General features: G+C 36.7%; 1 protein-coding gene across 4 annotated transcripts in view; it reads right to left on the bottom strand.

The window, feature by feature from the left end:
* The window catches only part of COL12A1 (collagen type XII alpha 1 chain), a 99,673-nt gene that overhangs the window by 19,462 nt on the left and 62,092 nt on the right, over window positions 1-18,119 (bottom strand). For all 4 annotated transcript variants that reach the window (XM_050315132.1, XM_050315135.1, XM_050315136.1 and 1 more), the window contains 15 exons: window positions 17,868-17,987; window positions 17,119-17,265; window positions 16,195-16,311; window positions 15,605-15,751; window positions 15,054-15,128; window positions 14,362-14,501; window positions 13,974-14,097; window positions 13,638-13,781; window positions 11,613-11,777; window positions 9,697-9,735; window positions 9,467-9,605; window positions 7,189-7,331; window positions 6,701-6,810; window positions 1,805-1,954; window positions 539-616 (listed from right to left, as the gene is read on the bottom strand). In XM_050315132.1, coding sequence (XP_050171089.1) covers window positions 539-616; window positions 1,805-1,954; window positions 6,701-6,810; window positions 7,189-7,331; window positions 9,467-9,605; window positions 9,697-9,735; window positions 11,613-11,777; window positions 13,638-13,781; window positions 13,974-14,097; window positions 14,362-14,501; window positions 15,054-15,128; window positions 15,605-15,751; window positions 16,195-16,311; window positions 17,119-17,265; window positions 17,868-17,987 — 1,838 coding nt within the window. The remainder of the gene's footprint in view (window positions 1-538; window positions 617-1,804; window positions 1,955-6,700; window positions 6,811-7,188; window positions 7,332-9,466; window positions 9,606-9,696; window positions 9,736-11,612; window positions 11,778-13,637; window positions 13,782-13,973; window positions 14,098-14,361; window positions 14,502-15,053; window positions 15,129-15,604; window positions 15,752-16,194; window positions 16,312-17,118; window positions 17,266-17,867; window positions 17,988-18,119) is intronic.

The following is an 18,119-nucleotide window of genomic DNA, read 5'->3' as shown; positions in this document are numbered from 1 at the left end:
TCTCTATTAGCCTGTTTTCAAATAAAAATAAAACTCTCATCTCAACAGTGGTTTCCAAATGTTTCTACAGCACCTTTTATATTTTTTAGCAAACTTTCTCTGCGAGCTATGCAAGGCACCAACAACAGAGGCACAAGTAAAACCAAACTCATATGCAATTTCTGTTGCTCTAATGTTTATATGCATTGGACAATCAACTTGCACTGACAAAGAATATACTAGTTATTTTTTGAATGCTAATCCAAGAAGAAATTAAATAGAAAAAATTATATAGCTATTCCATTCATAATACATAGAATCTGCAATATCACAGAAATTATAACGGACATTTTTTGCACCACTCCTAGGGGCTCAATTCTAGCATTACAACCTTTCTTCCTACAAAACCTTGAAATGCAGTATTGTTCACTGGCTGCTCTGACAACTGTTGATTTAGAGGTGTTGTCGGTACAAGGTATAAGACCAGGCTAATATTGATATTGCTAAATTTCCTATTAATAACATTTTTCTGAATAGACTCTATTTCATTTATACTTACCATTGAAGGCAGATCACAGCATCTGTCTCTGCTAGTCCAAACTGGACTGCATACAATGTCAAAATTCTGGATTTCTAACTGTAAAAGAATGGAATAATCTTGAAAGATGAGAGATGTTAATTATGAAATCTAGTGACATTATGATTAAAAACTACTCCTCTATTTATTTCTAATGAGGTTAACGTCATCCATACTTTCAGTTCTTCTTTTGACACTGACAGAAAAAGGATTTAGGATTTTAAAATAATAAAAAATTTAAAAGCAAGCCTACGTAAGCGTACAAGAACTTCAAACACTGATGCTAGCTCTTGTTCTGGGGCAAAAGATAACCAAATAATGCGACTCAAGAAATATGTCGCAATGCTTAATAAATAATATCAATTAATTTCTACATCAGCTGAGTGCCTGTAGAGTTCAACATGAAATCTGGCTGAAAAACTTCTGGAGCTGCTCTGAGGACTGCAGTCCTTGGGTCATATATTAATTCAGATTCATGAACAGAACTTTTCACTGACATTAACAGCAAAAGGTTTTGCAGAAATGCTGAAATGGGGATCTTAGGTAGACTTATATAGGGTAAAAGGAGTTTCCTCTCTTTCACCCCAAGAGCTATGATCCTGTAGTTTGATACATACAACCAAACATTTGATGGTTTCTTGAGCACCAAGAATCTTCACCAGCTGTTAGGGTTTGCACACATGGGTCAGACTGCAGACTTAAATCTCCTAATATGAAGCCCAGGTAATAGTATTGATTACATATTAAGTATATATCAGAATAACTGATGTGACCTTCATAGCAGCAGCCACTTTTTCATTACAGGTTTATAGCTCATGAACTCATTGGGAATTTCTCTGATCACCCAGCAGAACAGTCACCACAGGACATGTCAGAATTAAAACCTGTTCATTAGAGAATGTCTTTTAGGAATAAAAATTATTCTATAAAAATGTTCAATGATAGAGAATCCACAGTAAATGCATTCACTGACTAACTGCTCTTCCTATTGAGAGAAAAACATTCCTGCTCTTGTTTGAATCTACCTGACTGCAACTTTCAGCTATGTGATTTTTGTTCTTGCAATTCTGCTGGAATGAGAAGCTATCATGACCAAACTTCTCAGTTAAGTATATTAGGTCTTACAGGACAGACACTTAAAAGCTTTGGGTGCAACACTAGTTTCTTAGTAATCCTTAATCTATAATCTCTTTCCTCAGAAAATTTCAAGGGCTTGCATTAATGAATGGATTCATATTTATTGCTTACTGTTGCTGATCTTCGGTCGCCTTTTAGAAGTTTACCAAGGATTTCATAGCCATCAGTTGTGATGTTCCCAGCCTCCTTAATTGGTTTTTCCAGTATTTCACTGCAGTCAATGTAAATCTTAACATTTGATGAAGTTACAACAATATGGACCTGAAAAAAGTTAAGCATAATATTTAGAAAAGGCACATAGGGTATAACAGTATTTCACTGATTAGGTAGTACTGTTTGAAAGTTTCTTCCTAGTAAACCTGTTTTAATTTCAACTGGTGGAAAAATTCAAACTCAAGGACAGTCTGTGACATTAATAACTTCTTTAGAATGTGTTGAAGGTCAATAAGATGAATACACAAGCACAACTAAGAAATACTGTTTAATGTAATAGTTGAACTATAATTAGCTATTTAAAAAGCTTGCCTGAAAATTGCTTTAAGATAGCATAAAAGTAAAAAATAGAATTTTTGAGAAGAATTGAATATAAGCATTCTCTGATGTCTGGGACCACACAAGAGGTTTATGAGTCTGTGACTGCCCACGGGCTAATAGATTCTGCCTGTAGCTCAGAGAGTAGATTGTTTCAGATCCAAAGATCCAGGGTTCAGTTTCCACAGATGACTCAACCAGAGGCATTAGCTGCATTGAGATGCAGGAAGTGACCAGAGAAGCCTGCCCAGAACAAGACAAAATAATGGAAGATGCAAGAGAGAAATTTCCATGAGAGAAATATGGCTACAAAAACACATGCTAAAATAAGGGAAAACAAGGAAGAAGAGGAAGAGATTAATTATTGGAAATAGGGGGAATTTAGGAGGGCGAAAGGAATGACTGCAATAAAGAGAGTACATTTACCAGGAGAACAGAATGAATTGCTTATGGGAAACCTCACAGAGAGGAACAAACAAAATCTAAGTAGATATTATCTTTCCAAAAATGTATAGCACGTATGGCAAACGTTAACATACATGACTTTTCTATATTTCTGTGAAAACAGAAAACATTAAGGAGTTTCAAGGAAACAAAAAAGGGTCTGTCATTTTAGCACATGCAGCTGATGGAAGATCATCTTAAGGCAACAAAGTTTTCAGGGGCTTTATAGAACCTTAAATACTGCCTATATTATATATACATCATTACAACATCTAAGTAATTGTTAAAATATCAATACATTAAGATCAGCAGTAAAGAATCCCTGAGGTAGGCATTTATGTTTCAAAGCTTCTGTTATCCCAGTACATAACCCTTCAGAAGCATATTGTTATTTGAATACTGCTTTAAAAATTGGCATAAAGGTGAAAGAGATTCCCTTAAATGTCCTGAGTCAATAAGTGCCCGAACAATCCCCTGAGAATTTGTTCTTCTTTTTCCCTATTAAATATTTTTCCATGCAGAGTTTTCTCCAAGGCATCAGCATAGTTTACCTAAAACTCTTTTAAAATTATGTGCTTATGCTTTATATTCAAGTGGATTTTTTAATTAGTATTCCCAACAATGTTCATTGAGCAAAGCATTAAAAAAAAATGGAAAGATAACTGAATGTATGCAAAGTATAATCTGGTGTTAAATGCCAGACTTTCCATAAAGTAAAATAAGTGCCACGCCAAAACTTTAAATTCATTATAATTTATACATCTTTTACTCAGTCATTTGATTGTATGACTAAATTTTGCAGGTTAATTAATGCATCATCCTGTTTAAACTCATCACAAATGCAATTTACTAATTCTGAAAGGTGCCTAACACACAAGGCCTTCACCTGGAGTGTTAAATATTTGTCACAATTTAAAGGCATTGCATAGCAAACGGATATTATTGCATTTTTATCTGCACACAAAACTTAGAAGAGGTGAATCTACATCACAATGCTGAATGAGACCATCAACTTGAAAATGTTCAAACAGGAATAACTGCTGAGCATTGCCCATCCATCCAAACAAGAAGAGGTACCAGCAATCAAAAATAAGCAGAGCTCTTCCAAGTCATTGACTCAGTCAATTTGACTCAAATACTGATTTAATGTCAGATTGAATTACAGCCTAAATCTCATGGCCTAGACATAAATCTAATAAAATGAGGCATACAGCGTTTACAGCAAATAAAACATCTCTGTATTCAAGCCTGCTACCTTTTGTTTTCAACAATTTCTAACACACCAACATACAGAATCAGTTCTGACCATTTCATTGATGAGATTTTAGGAAAGAACACATACTTTAATCTTTCTCTCTGGACACCTTATAAGATAAAGTTTGACAGTGTTCTGATCTACTGCTAAGGGAATCATATCAGTAAGTTAAGCAAACTAATGTCCGTATGTGTATCAGGAGAAAGACATAAATTCATTACCAAATTTTCTGTGGCTAACTACTGCAAAAGGGCAAGTTAAAAGGAAGTCTAGCATGGTAAGAAAGTAGAAGTTGCCTGTCTGTCCAAAACATCAGTTATAAACTTAATGACTGTCTCAGGCAGGCAGAATTTTTCCTATGGGACTTGCCAGGTTCAACAGCTTTCACCATAGCTATGCTACAGAGAGTGTTCAAGTACGCCAAAGTAAATTTCCCTACAGTTAGGTGTAGTTAACTGCCTTTCACCAAACGAGCCACTAAGTCATCAAAAGAAAACCACAAAAATGTTTGATATTTTGGAAAACAAACTTCTTGCATTGTAAAGATTTGCCATTTCTTTGAAACTGGATGGTAGGAGAAATTGCAGAAGTACCTTCAGGAATGTTAGCCTTACTTTCCTTCCTTCATCCAGCTGAAACTACTGCAATCCGTTATTAGGAGTTAATCAACATGGCTGATACATAAGGAAGGCTTTCCCAGCATGTGAGCTGGGGAAGCCCATGATGCCACATTTACAACCTGACTCAGATGGCAATCTTAGTAATCATCTTGGAGAGAATCCAGAGAAATCAGCTTAGCTACATGATGAAAAAATCCCAAATACCATTTGGATGCAGATTAGGAAAATTTGCAGATTAAAGATAAAAAATTCAGATTTTTTTTTATTTTCCCTGTAATTGTTTTTCACCAGCAAGTGTAACAAACAATTTTACATTACTGCTAGTTTTTCTAGCATATAGCAGGGGCTGCAAGTTATGCCTTATTTGCTCTGATAAATGAGCAGAGCTTCACTGTAAGTGCTGCCAGATAATTCTGCTCAGCTCAAGCACATTTAGAGAAACTACAAGGAAAAATGTGATTCTAAACACCAATGAAATTAGCAGCAGACACTTAAAATAGACTGCTGGCAGTACAGCACGTAGACAGCTCCACACCACCGACCTGAAGAAGGGAAGTATCAACTCTCACACTGATATGTAAAAGGAGGCATGCTACATGTTTCTCTGTGTTTAAACAGTACTTCTTGTTCTTACTCAACTTTAACAGCAAAACAACATATATCCTAGCCTATACTGACAGTTTTTCTCACTCCAATAGAGTCATACATTTCCTTAAAATTCAGTTGTCCTACTAAATTAAAAAAAGTAAAATAAATTAAAAAAAAAAAAAAGCCGAATGCCAAGGACAAAATATAGGCTGCTTAATGCAGTTGTGATCCAAAGCTAATTGTAACTATCAGTTACAAAATCAGGGACGTAAACAATTCTTCATATATGGAAAAATAACTAGGCATTAAATAAATTCTAAAACAAGAATAGTTGGATATAACATAGAACCAGTCTGGGAAATTATCCTCTGTCAAATTCTGAGGAAATCAATAGCTTTTATAGTACTGTGTGATTTCTGTAATCCTCTGTATTTTAAACAGATGAAGTCACAAAACATCATAATGCTGGCACCAGCTATCTTTCCCTGCTATCAGTCTAGGACGGCTCAGTTGAAAATGTGACCTCCAGTATCTGGAAGCTGACAGAGGCAACCCCTTATCAGTATCCTCAAAGGAATGCTGGAAGTCACTAGTCATAAAGAAAACAAATGCTATACTCTATCCATATTTAGTCATCTGATGAAACTAAACTAAACAGAAGGGAGATAAATGAAAACATGAGAATGTGCATTTCAGCTGATCAAAAATGTTGCAATTGCAACTCACTTTCTTGCCCTGAACATATATGCTTAACAAGCAAGAAAATATTTTTAAATTTATTTTTAGATATATAAGTAGCCTGACATCTAAACACTTGGGTTATTAGAGGTAAGGAAGCAGAATCAAATTTTCATAATTCCATGCACAAAATTAGAAAAGCAAGGACAAAACTATCACAACTGAAGGCAGATGCAGTAACATGCAAGGATTTCACTAATCACTTTGACAATTCAAAAAATACATGTTTCATTCTAAATCACAAATAGACCTTTTATGGGCTCTCTTTCATTATCATTGCTTCCTCAGTTAATATGATAACAGAATATTTTAGGCCCAATGAATTTAAGCCAAAAACATATGAATACACATTCACACATACAAAATACATGTATTATATTTGTTAAACGTAAGAATCTTCTTCAATATGTCATTCACATCCCAACATTGTTTCCTACACACTTTCTCTGGCTACATCATCCTCTTCTCTGAATGATTTCAAATCACTACACCTCCCCCCAAGGCTTTTTGTCACCACAACTTCCTTTTCTTTTTTTTTCAAGTTTATCTTTTATTCTCCCTCTTTCATGTGCCAGGAACCAGGCTATGATTTCTTGTTCAGATATATCCCTTCTCTTACACAGTCTTGAAAAATTCTTGACAAATCTCTTACATCGGTTCAAAGTAAAGCTATAACTTCAGAGATCTTGTTTTACATGGTCTATAAGTCCCTATGTCAACTTAAAGTATTATCCAAGGAACAGATTTAACTGTCAGTCACTTCTGCTTAGTTATCTTGTATTTCAAAAAACAGCACTTCAGAAAAAAAGACTTAAAATTTCAATTCTTTACCTTATGGAAGCTTCCATAAAAGATTTTCTTTACTTCATCATTATCAAAAGTTACAGTTTGAACCTCTCCCCGTGTATCCTTGTTAAAGAATGACAGCACTTTGTTGGCAGCTACAATAAATGAAAATAACACATTTCATTTCACATGTACTACTGAAACCACCATCCTGAGATACACTTATAGATAAAATCTAGTTTATCCCTCAGTTGGGTAAACACAGATCATTGGTGGTCTTAATGACCCATTAGTACATAGATGTACTTTCTTTGATTTTAGAGATCATACCAAAGTTGAAATGTAACTTAGATTAATTATTCCTAATTTAATAATAGATGTACAAAATTTAAAAAAAAAAATCTCTAAAACCCAAAAAATATATAATCCTTTTATCATGTAGAAATGCTTTGGGATTGGAAATATTTGGGAAGAATGCATGCAAAGTAACATAACATATAGCTTCTCTATGGAATAAATATAATCATCCTTACGATCAAGCACAAGTCCAACTTGCGGTTTGTAATCTCTGTCTGTAATCTGCCAAATTGCAAAAGGCTCATTGGGGGATTCAGGTAGGAGTCGGAATAACAGAATGATTGTGTATGCCTGCGGCAATCCCTCTGGGTGAATCTCTCTGTTAAAAAAATACAAAGACATTTTTTCACATGGAAAAATATGAGGAAAATAAGATCTTCATCATTTGCTCTTTTTTCAGAGAAAAGACACAAGGGTAACAGGGAAACCACAGCATTCAATGGAACAGAATATTTTAACTACCCTCTCAAATAGAAAATTCTGTTGTGATAAAAAAACATTATGTGATTTGTTGAGATGAACTCACAGCCTGTCTTCTGTTGTTCCCTGCACCAGTACAGAGGAAACCAGAATATGACCAAGAACTCTCGATTATGTATTTGTGTGGCAAGATTCTGTATAAACTACACATGTTTTAAATTCCTTGATGATAAGTACAGAAAAAAAGACCATGCTTTTCATATCTGGCCTGTTTCAGTCAAGCAACAGCACTTAACTATTGCTGCCTTTCAGGCATAGATACAGTAAAGGAGATATTCCATGTCTTCTCTGCAACTAGTGATGCATTTGGGCTCCAGCTCATTCTTTGGCAGCTCAGGTTTAACTATGAGGTATTTGGACTGTTAGACATTAAAAAAGCAAAGAGACAAAAGTAAATAAAACCATGCTTGAAACAATCTCCAGTATTTTCTAAAGGGGAAGGGAGGGAATGCAGTAAAGGAACTGTAAGAAAGGAGGTGGCTACTGCTTTTCCTGAACTATTATAATGGAGCTCAGGGTGGGATTCGGTCACGTGAACATAAACATAAAAACCTTAAAATGAAGGGAGGACTTCCTTGGTATATAAGGCAAAGCTTATGTACCTACAATTATGGACACTGCAATGAATATGTATCACTAAGTCAACACCACCACGCAGCACAGTGCAAGAATGCAAGTATTAATGGTGATCCTAATCACCAACACAAGTTATAACCCGGATAACAAGTTCCTTCAGATATGGAAACAACTATGCCACTGGGATCAGTACGCTTTTATTGCTTTGCTGACTCAGTCTAAACTGAGTTTTATTTTCTGGATTCTCATAAAAAATAAGTGCCCAGAATACTCTGGCAAGTCATCCATCTCTTACAGCAGACATTAGACTATGTAACACAACATTATAAGAAAAATGAAATAAATAGGAAGTCTGTCTTTTTATTATCTTTATATCAGCTGATCCTGCTAAATGCAAGGTCTATCTTAACACAAATTTGGGATTATCTGTATTTCCCTAGATTGTAAAAATCCAGGCTGTCAGAGAACTGTTGCCCCTATAGCTATTAACGCATGCCAATGAACTCAAAAGTCCTCAAGTTCTCCGCTTTTAAAGCTGTGATCTGAGAAGGCTGGCAAAGAGAAATTATTTCTTCATAAACCTCAGCTCCTGTGCTTGTGATCTGATCTTTACCCAATCTGGCAGAATTTCAGAAGGTTTCAAAGGCTTCTATGAAAAGAAGACTAAATTTCCTTAAATTTAACAGGAACAATGGGCTATCTTTAGGCATCTCCTCTGACCCAGAATAACCTTTTTGAAACTTACTTAAATAAATGGGAGAGAAACAAACATAAAAAAAAAAAAGAGAGAGGAGAAGAGAGAGGTACTGTTCCCCTCTTTGTAAAACTAACTGCTAACTAAGTCTCTTTGTTCTTTGTGGAAAAAATGTTGGCCAGAATGACCATATATTATCCATCCATAACCAAGCTCTAAAACCACAGGCACTTGAAAATTCCACTCCATTTGCCAAATAAGGCAAGTCAAGTGGAGGAGAAACTGCCCTAAATCAGTGGCATCAGTGTGCTGCCTACTGCAGTAGGAACAACGCTTCTGAAAGAAGAGATGCTAATCCCACCATATTGAAACCATTTCTCTCTGGCAATGCAGAGCTTCTTGTACTAAGGAGGGTGTTGTTCAACCGTCTAAGTATAAACTGCGGATTATAGGCAACTGGAATGGTTAAGAAGCATAATCTCAAAGAACAATGAACAACTGGATTATTAATGAACTGTGACTGCAATGGAAGGAATAGAACAGCATTTAATGAGAGCAATGATAGATACTCTTTGTCTTGGTGTTCAGTAAAAAGAACATCAAATTAACGCATCTTCTATAAAACACTAATGCTATCATCTAAAAACTCCGTTAATCCTTCCCCATCTGCTCACCCTAAATATGAGTCTTTCAGGTTGACTTACCTTATTGGCTGGCTGACAAAGGCATTTTTGTGGAGTCTATACGCTACATAGCTTGGGAAAGAGCCTGATTCCAGTGATACACCTTGTACGGAAGCAAAATGCTTCTCTGTTAGATTATATGATTCCAGCATCTTGAAACCTTTAAGTCCAGAGAGAAAATAAAAAACAGAAACTGTAGAGCTGTACAAGACACAAATGAACTCATGCCAAAATATTAGACAATTTCTTACCAGGTGAAGTGTATCCCTCCAAATAAATAAGGGGACAAGCTGAAAGACAGGAAACAACATATAATTCAAAACTACAAAACCTAACATGATATGAACATATATATACTTCAGAAAATTTTGTTACCAAGAAGTCTATGCTATTGCTAATTATGAGTCAACTTTTGTTACATCTGTCATACTGTGTCCTGTGCTGTGGTAGATATGCTGTCAAAATCTTTACTCATCATTTTTAGCTGGCTATTTCTACTGTGACAAATTGTATGGAACAAGAAATGAAACCACAAATATTTTAAGAGTATAATTCATAAGAAGAAAGGAAGAAAATGACACAGTCTTTCCATGAATATTTAAGGCATGAGTCGAGCTGCATAATAGCTGTCAGATTCACAAGGAAAAACTGCATATTTATGTAGCTCCTCAGGAGCCAGCGGATGAGGCAGTTAGAGAGGACACAGTTGCACATGACAAGCCTGAGAATTTCTTTTTTTTGCCATAGAAGGATTTCACTTGAGTAAACAACTCAAGTTGAACTGTAGATAGTTTTAAAACAGCATCACACACTGTAGCTGTACCTCTTTGGCAACCCTGTCCCAGTGGTAAGTACTGCCCTGCAGTTCACATCAGGCATCATTCTAATTCTTAAAGAACAGAAGTTGTCATTGACTGTTAATCTCTTTCTGTTTACCAGTACTTAAGAAACACAAGACAAGATTACATAAAATGCAGCACTACTTAAAAAAGTAACTTGCTCCCTTAAGCTACGTCCAGGTATTACAAAATATAACTTTTTTATATGAAATTTTTTTTTATGCACCTTAAAAGGGTTGGCAACTTGTATTGGGTTTGCATGGCAAGGTTTTGCTAGCAGGGGAGCTACAGGAGTGATTTCTGTGAGAAGCTGCCAGAAGCTTACCCTGTATCCAACAGTTCCATCTGGCTCCAAGATGGACCTGCCACTGGCCAAGGCTGAGCCCATCAGCAGTGGTGTCGCAACCAGGGGATAACAGATTTAACAAGGGGCAGGAGGTGGGGTGGGGTAGAATGGGGTGGAGTGGGAGATGTATGTGCAGCAATGGCACAACAACCTTCAACCGGAGAGAGGTGTGAGAATATGTGAGAGAAGCAACTCTGCCAGGCATTGGAGCAGAGATTCCCCTGCATTCCTGGTCTTCCCTGTGGTGAAGGCTATGATGATTCAGACTGTCCTCCTGGAATTCTACAAGGGGAGCAGATATCTACTTGCAGCCTCTGGAGGAGCCCATGTTGGAGCAGGTTCCTGGAAAGACCTGTGGCCCCATGGAGAGAGGAGCCCACCTTGGAGCAGGTTTGCTGGCAGGACTTGTGACACCATGAGGGACCCACTGTGAACTGCAGCTGATGGGAAGGAGCCATGTTGACAAGTTCTTGGACTACTATCTCCCATGGGAGGGACCCCACACTGGAATAGGGGAAGAGTGTGAGGAGTTCTCCCCATGAGGAGGGAGGAGCAACAGGGAAAACATGCCATCAACTGACGGTAGCTCCCATTCTCTGTCCCCCTGGGCTGCTGGGGGTGAGGAGACAGAGAACAGTGGGAGTAAAGTTAACCCCAGAAAGAAGGTAGTAGTGGAGGGAATAAGTTTTACTACTTGATTTTATTTCTCATTATCCTACTCTGATTTCATTGGCAATAAATTAATAACTTCCCCCAGTTGAGTCTGTTTTGCCCAATGACAGTAACCAGTGAGTGATCACTTTCTGCTCTTGATCCAGAGCCTTTTCTTATATTTTCTCTCCCCTGGTCAGCTGAGGAGGGGAGTGACAGAGCAGCTTTGGTGGGCAGCTGGTGTCCACCCCAAGGTCAACCTGCAACTCAATTGTAGCAGCATATAAGCAAAATTCATTTGGGAACAGAAAAACCAATGTCTTCTACTCACTTGAGGTAGCTGTATCACACACAAAGGTGACAAGGTTATCTTGAATCTTTTCAAAGGCATCAAAGTCATCAACAATAAATACATGACGCTCACTGGGCTTGCTGGCGATCTTGGCCAGCTCATTGTAATCTACATCAGCCACACCAACCACAAAGACACTGAAGCCTGTAAAAATAACACTTGTTACTTGAAATGTAGTAAATATACATTACCATTTTTCAGGTCAATATTTCACAAACCATCTCTATCATTGATTTCTCAGGATCTACGTATCAGTATACATTCTGGATATCCCTTCATCCCTGTCAAAGCTCAGAAAGGTTTAGACTGTTTTCTGCATCTTTCTCTCAAAACTTTCTCCTCCTTGATTTTTTGGGGCATTATCCAATCTCATGCAGCCTTGGCTACATAGTCCCCTCACTCTTCAACGCAATATGTACAGTTCTCTCAACTCTATATTATCTTAAATCTGCCCTGTGGCCAAATCTCTGTGCAGACTACTAGTTATCCAGTTGTCTATCTGTTGCCATCTACTGCATTTCACGTTTCTTAGTTTCTCTTTCTTAGGGTAGTATTCACCTTACCAATTTTTACTTTCCAAGTTAACAACAAGTCCAGGCTACTTGTCTAGTCTTTCTCTATTTTCATTAAACAGACATGGGCAGATTCAGAATACAATTCATCTCACCTCCCTACAATGCTGAATTCAAGGAAAAGTCATCGTCTGTAGATGCCTATCTGTTGTTCTCTTCACTAACCATAAAAGGACCCCACATGATGACTTTAGACTAGACATTTAGTTGTTAGACGTCTTAAGTCAAAGAAGGAGAATCCAGACCCTACGATCCAATCACATCACCAGGTGTAAATTTCATTGATGAGAAACTGCACAGACAGTGGGCTGGTTGAAGGCTGAAAGCAGAACTCACATTTATTCCAAATGATAAAGCTATTTTTATTTACATCTTTATTTTTTCAAAAATAAGACAATTATTCCTCTGTAGCCAATTGCGGTGAAGCTTTGGCTGAAACGCTCTGCCCAGCTTTGAGCATGACATTAAAGATATGTAGAAACCAAAGCAAGTAGCGAGGAGAGTTAAAGTGATAAGAGGTTTGGAAAACTTGATCAAAAGGAGGTTGAAGGAAATGGATTTGTTTAGGCTAGAAAAGGGAAGACAGAAAGAGGAAATGACAACAGGTTTCAAATATGAGGGCCTGTTATAGTGGACAGTGATCAACTCTTTTCCTGGTTAGCTAGGTGAATGAAGACAATAATTTCACTAGCCCGAAGAAAGGCTTGAGTGAAAGACAAGACAAAGCTCTCCTACTACTAGGGTAGTTAAGCACTGAAGCAGATTGTCCAGGGAGACTGTAAAAACCATCTGGATAGAGCTAATCCCTACAGATCACAAAGACAGAGAAAATGATCACTTCTGGTTTACATGCATGTGATTCCAATAAGGAAGTACATCTCCTTGCTCAGGGATCAGGACGCTACGCGGTTCATGCACTGCAATGCAAAATGCTGGGTGTAAGGACAGCAAAGATGATTTCACATAAGCCACATTCAGCAAATCTAAAGAGGAAGCATAATGCTTTCAGCTCAAAAGGCAATAAGGGAGTCCATTCAGACCCAGCTCCATCAAAAGCAGTTACTTTAACTGGAGATCTACTGGTATATGTAAAAAAAAAACCCAGGCCTATTAAATCATAAACACTGGAATGCAGTACACTTCCCAATGATCCCTGGGGTTCACACATGAAGAAGAGAAAGAAGTAACTAAAAGCCACATCTTTGAAATGATACTCATGAGGAATTACTTTGGGAAGCCACATCCTTCCCCAAAAAGAAAGCTTTAGAAAGAAAGAAGAAGTCTGTTCGACAGAGTGCAAATTCTATCAACAGTTTTGAGTTTTCCACAAATATTCAGCATACATTTCTGAGTCTATAAAAGATGAGTAAACGATGACCAGATAATTGAAACAATATGGAAACGAAACAGCCAGGTACTGTGAATTGCTTACCAGAGTGTTGAATGACCGTCGCTGCTTTCCTCACCTCATCCTGAGACCGACCATCTGTGACAACAACCAGTACCTTGGGAACACCTCGCCTCATGCCACTCTCCCAAGTCAAAACCTTTTCTTTAATAAATGTTAGGGCTTTGCCTGCAAAGTGTACAATAAACAAGGAATCATCCATATTATCCACAAGAGAAGAAACTTCTTACTTCACCTGTTAAGGGCAACAGCTAAAACACAACAGAAAAACCTAATTCTTCAGCCATGCAATATTAGGATAATGAAGCAGTTTCTGAAAACATTTTATCTTAAGGAAATAAAACTACAGCCCAAAATTACCTGTCCTTGTGTTTCCTCCTCTGTACTGAATATTTTGAAGAGCTCCCAGGGCCTGGGCTTTGTCATCAAATGTATTCAGTTTAAATTCAGATTTTGCTTCATCACTGTACTGCACAAATGAAACCTGAAATGGAATATATCACAGTGTTCAGCCTGCTATCTCCACATTCATACCAACTCTCTCCATTGAAATATTTATTGTTGTGTTTTAATAAGCATTAAATAATTGAACAATCTTTTTCATGATAGATACATGTGCTGTACAACAATCTAATACCAAAAAAAAGAGAGCATCCTGAAAGAAAGTAAAAATCAGATGTGACTGTAGTGATTCAGCTTCATCTTCAATTTCCCTCCAAAATGAACCCAGTTGAAATAACAAACCTACCTGGATTCCAGCGGGATTAATCAAGTCAAAGGCTCCTACTGTATTAAAGACAAATTTCACTACTTTGTTGAAGTTATCATCACCAATACTCCAGGAAGCATCAGTCAAGAACACTATATCTGCTTTGGCACCTCTGCATACTGAAAGACGAAGAAAAGGAACTCTTTAAACACATCAACCATATCATCATAAAATAAAGATCATTACTTCAAAATTTGAAAATTCAAGAATGACCAATATTCAGCAAATGCCTACTACCACAAAGTCAACCTGACAGATGACTAAGGTTAAACTCAAAAACATTTATTAAAATATTTCAAAGAAAAGTTCGAGAAATGAGGAAGAGCTCAAGAATAAAATACAAATGTTTTAAACTTTTTTTTTTCCGAGCAGCTACCATAAAACATAAATTGTCTGCTGAGAGCAGATAATCTCACAGACTAGCTGCAGAGCTATAAAATATCAATGATTTTTTTACCCCAATGTTTGAACCTTACTGTTCTAAACAAGGAAATGTTGGTCTAGTAAAGCTCTAGAACAAAGGAATGGCATTAGGAAAGGTTTCAAACTTAATTTCCCTAAAGTGTTGTGCTAGTTTTAAATCTATTTAAGGTTATGAAAAATGGAACTAAATTATGAAGTAGTGCATCAACTACATAAAAAATATTGAATGATTCTAGGAATAAACATACCATCCCGAGCTGGAGGGATTGTGGGAGGTGGAGGAGGTGTAGGTGGTGGAGTTGGTGCCTCTGTAGGTTTGAGGACTGAAATGAAATAAAAATTTTTTAACTTCATATACATTATTTCATTACAGGAAAAAACTCTATATATTATATTATATTATCCAACAGAAAAATTCTAATCTCTTCTCACTAAAGTAAAAAATTTATAATTGTCCAAGAAAACTTTCTTGTGTTACAAGAAAAATGAGATTACAGCTATTGTTAAAACAAAGGTAAATGATTTCACTATAAAATTAACACTTTTATGTGAGCTCAGCAACACAGCATTCTGATGATGCATCTATTCTTCATCCAAGTACTAGGAAATACTTGGTTTGAAGAAGAGCATAGAAATTTTTCTTTCCCCCATAAATTCCATTTGACATAACACTGAGAGAAAGAGGAAAGAAAATCACTTAAAGAGGCATTGAAAGCCATTTAGGAGTGAATGATTTCTATAGCTGAAACAAGACAAGTTCTGTAGCCAAAACTTAAGGTTCACAGTATCTGTTACCTACCTGTATGCTCCCTCATAGAGACTGGAGGTCCCTCAAGGTTAGGGGTCTGAACAAAGACAGTGGCATTGTATTCTGTGTCTGGTGAGAGGCCAGTAAAACAGTGGCTCGTTTCTGATCCACGTACTGTGATTTCCTGTCCTCTGGAACCTGTCCAAAAAAAAAAACCAACAAGGGAGAGACAGTTAGAACTCACTAGTCCCCTTTCAATATGTGTACAAATAAGTGTAGAAATTAGAGACCTCTTGAGAGGGAGATTGGAGCCCATGAGACAGCAGTCTTATTCTTGGCCCACCGAAACTGTGTGGCGATTATGAACCCTGGAACATACTGGAGAGTAACACTGCAGTCTACATGTGAAACCAGGTAACTAGCAGATTCCCACTAATGAGAGTTCACTTGACAATAGGCAGCACTCCCTCTCTGCAGCTTTTTCACCACCAGAGAAAAACAGGTTACGTTCAGATCTTTAAAGCTCAACGAGATGTATCATGGTTTATGGTGGGTGACTGCCACAAAGACAATGAAATGTTGCTGTCACTGACATAGGACAATTATGTTTCCAGAAAATGCAAAAAATAAAATGCACTTACCATCAGCTGGGTTTAGCTTCAGCCTGTATGAAGTTGCTGACCGATGAGGCGACCATCGGATACAGAAAGTATCCCAACCCACTTTGTAACTTGTTAGGTCAGTGACATTCAAATATACTGTGAAAAGAGAAGGATATAAACTATTCTCTGGAAAATAGCATGTAAGGGATAAAGAACACCAAAATGAAAATTATATTAGCAGCACTAATCCAAAACTCGATTTTTAAAAATCCTCACAGAAAGAAAGAGCAGTTCCAGTTACAATCTCTTTATGTTATGCCCTAAAGATCCCTGCCTAGCTACTTACAAAGGCCCAAAATCTGATACCCTTCCCGTATTGGGTAACAGACCATTTTATGAGTGTTCACACGAAGTAAGTTGATTTCTTTTTGAAATAAGAAACTTCCAAAAATCAAAATCTGACTCATATATATGGCAGTATGAAAAGATTGTACTAAGTCAGCAAAACTCAGGATGATTGATTCATCTTAACTGAGGAAATTTTTAGAAGTTTGCAAGGCCATCATTACAATTATCTCATTTTGAAGTGCTGAAGTTTCTTTCAATCACTGGACATTCCTGTGAGGTAAAAGCAGAGTAGGAAAAAGACTAGACCTGCTTTGCATGGTTAGATCTTGTAGTAACCCAGAGACTTAAAAATTGACTCCAACTATAACTTAATAACATTTTCAGAAGTAAACTAGAAAATTTTATATCATCAAATCATTACTTAAAAATTTATCTTCATTATTGTTTCCAAGCTTAGTGTTTTTAAGATCTACACCATGGACAGATGATAAGTATTCTCCATGAGAGGATAATCAGGCTTTCTAACAACCTGCCTTAAAAATCTTCTCTTAATCAATGTTATCTCAGACCAGGTTATGTATCTAGCATGACCACAACAAAATGATTCTGACTTACATGTAGTGCCTTGATCTGTCAGGGGTATACTCATTCCAGAATCATACTGGGCATAAACATTCACATCATAAGTAGTGCTAGGAGACAGATTATGCAAGGTGTAGGAAGTCACTTCTCCCACAAAAACCTCCATGGGCTCATTCGAACCTTGGATTGAAAGGAAGCATTAAATATATATAGAGAGAAGGAATCATGACTACATGAGCTACAAAACCATTTCCCATCTCTTAAATGTCAGCAAATGTTAATCTCATTTTATCTAAAACAAAGCATACTGAGTTCTTATATTTTAGCATATTAGAATGTTGCAAACAGAACATAAACATAGCTTTACAGACTATTATGTAATTTTTGTGTTTAACTTCTAGAAAGGTATGTATATTTCTAGATTGTCACATAAAACAAAGGTTATGAAGGCCATTAACACCTAACTACCTATCCAATACTCATCTCACACACAACAGTTCATATCCGTAGAAGGACAAGAGGTATTAAAGAGATGAAAATCAAGTCAGGTCACTGTATCAAATTTTAACTATACAATTCAGCGTATGAAACTGTTTGATAGTTTGTTTTTCTTACAAAACACTGATAATAAGACTTAAGCTTTCAGGAAAATCAGTATTCAAAGGAAATAAATAGATCATTTAGCACAAAAATTTCAAGATACATATGATTTCTACTCTGATCTGCCATTAGCTACTCACTGTTCTGAAACTGGTATACTTAGAATGAGTAGGTTTTCTTACCCACAGGTTTGTATACAATTTTATAGCCAAGAACAGGAGATGGTGAAGGATCCCAGGAAACTCTGAATCGTGTATACCATTCATCAGTTATATACATATTTTGAGGAGGAAGTAGACCAACTAAAAAGAAAGAAAACCACTCTAATTAGACTAATGACTGTTTTTCAACCTCTAGAAATGCACATTGTTACTCTAGGTAACAATCAGATCAAAAACCTAATCAACAATGAAACCTTAACAATGTTGGAGTGC

The sequence above is a fragment of the Myiozetetes cayanensis genome, unplaced genomic scaffold (genome assembly GCF_022539395.1).
Source record: "Myiozetetes cayanensis isolate MyiCay16 unplaced genomic scaffold, myiCay2020 scf2-11, whole genome shotgun sequence".
Classification (NCBI taxonomy): Eukaryota; Metazoa; Chordata; class Aves; order Passeriformes; family Tyrannidae; genus Myiozetetes; species Myiozetetes cayanensis.
This window is presented reverse-complemented; position numbering and strand designations above follow the sequence as displayed.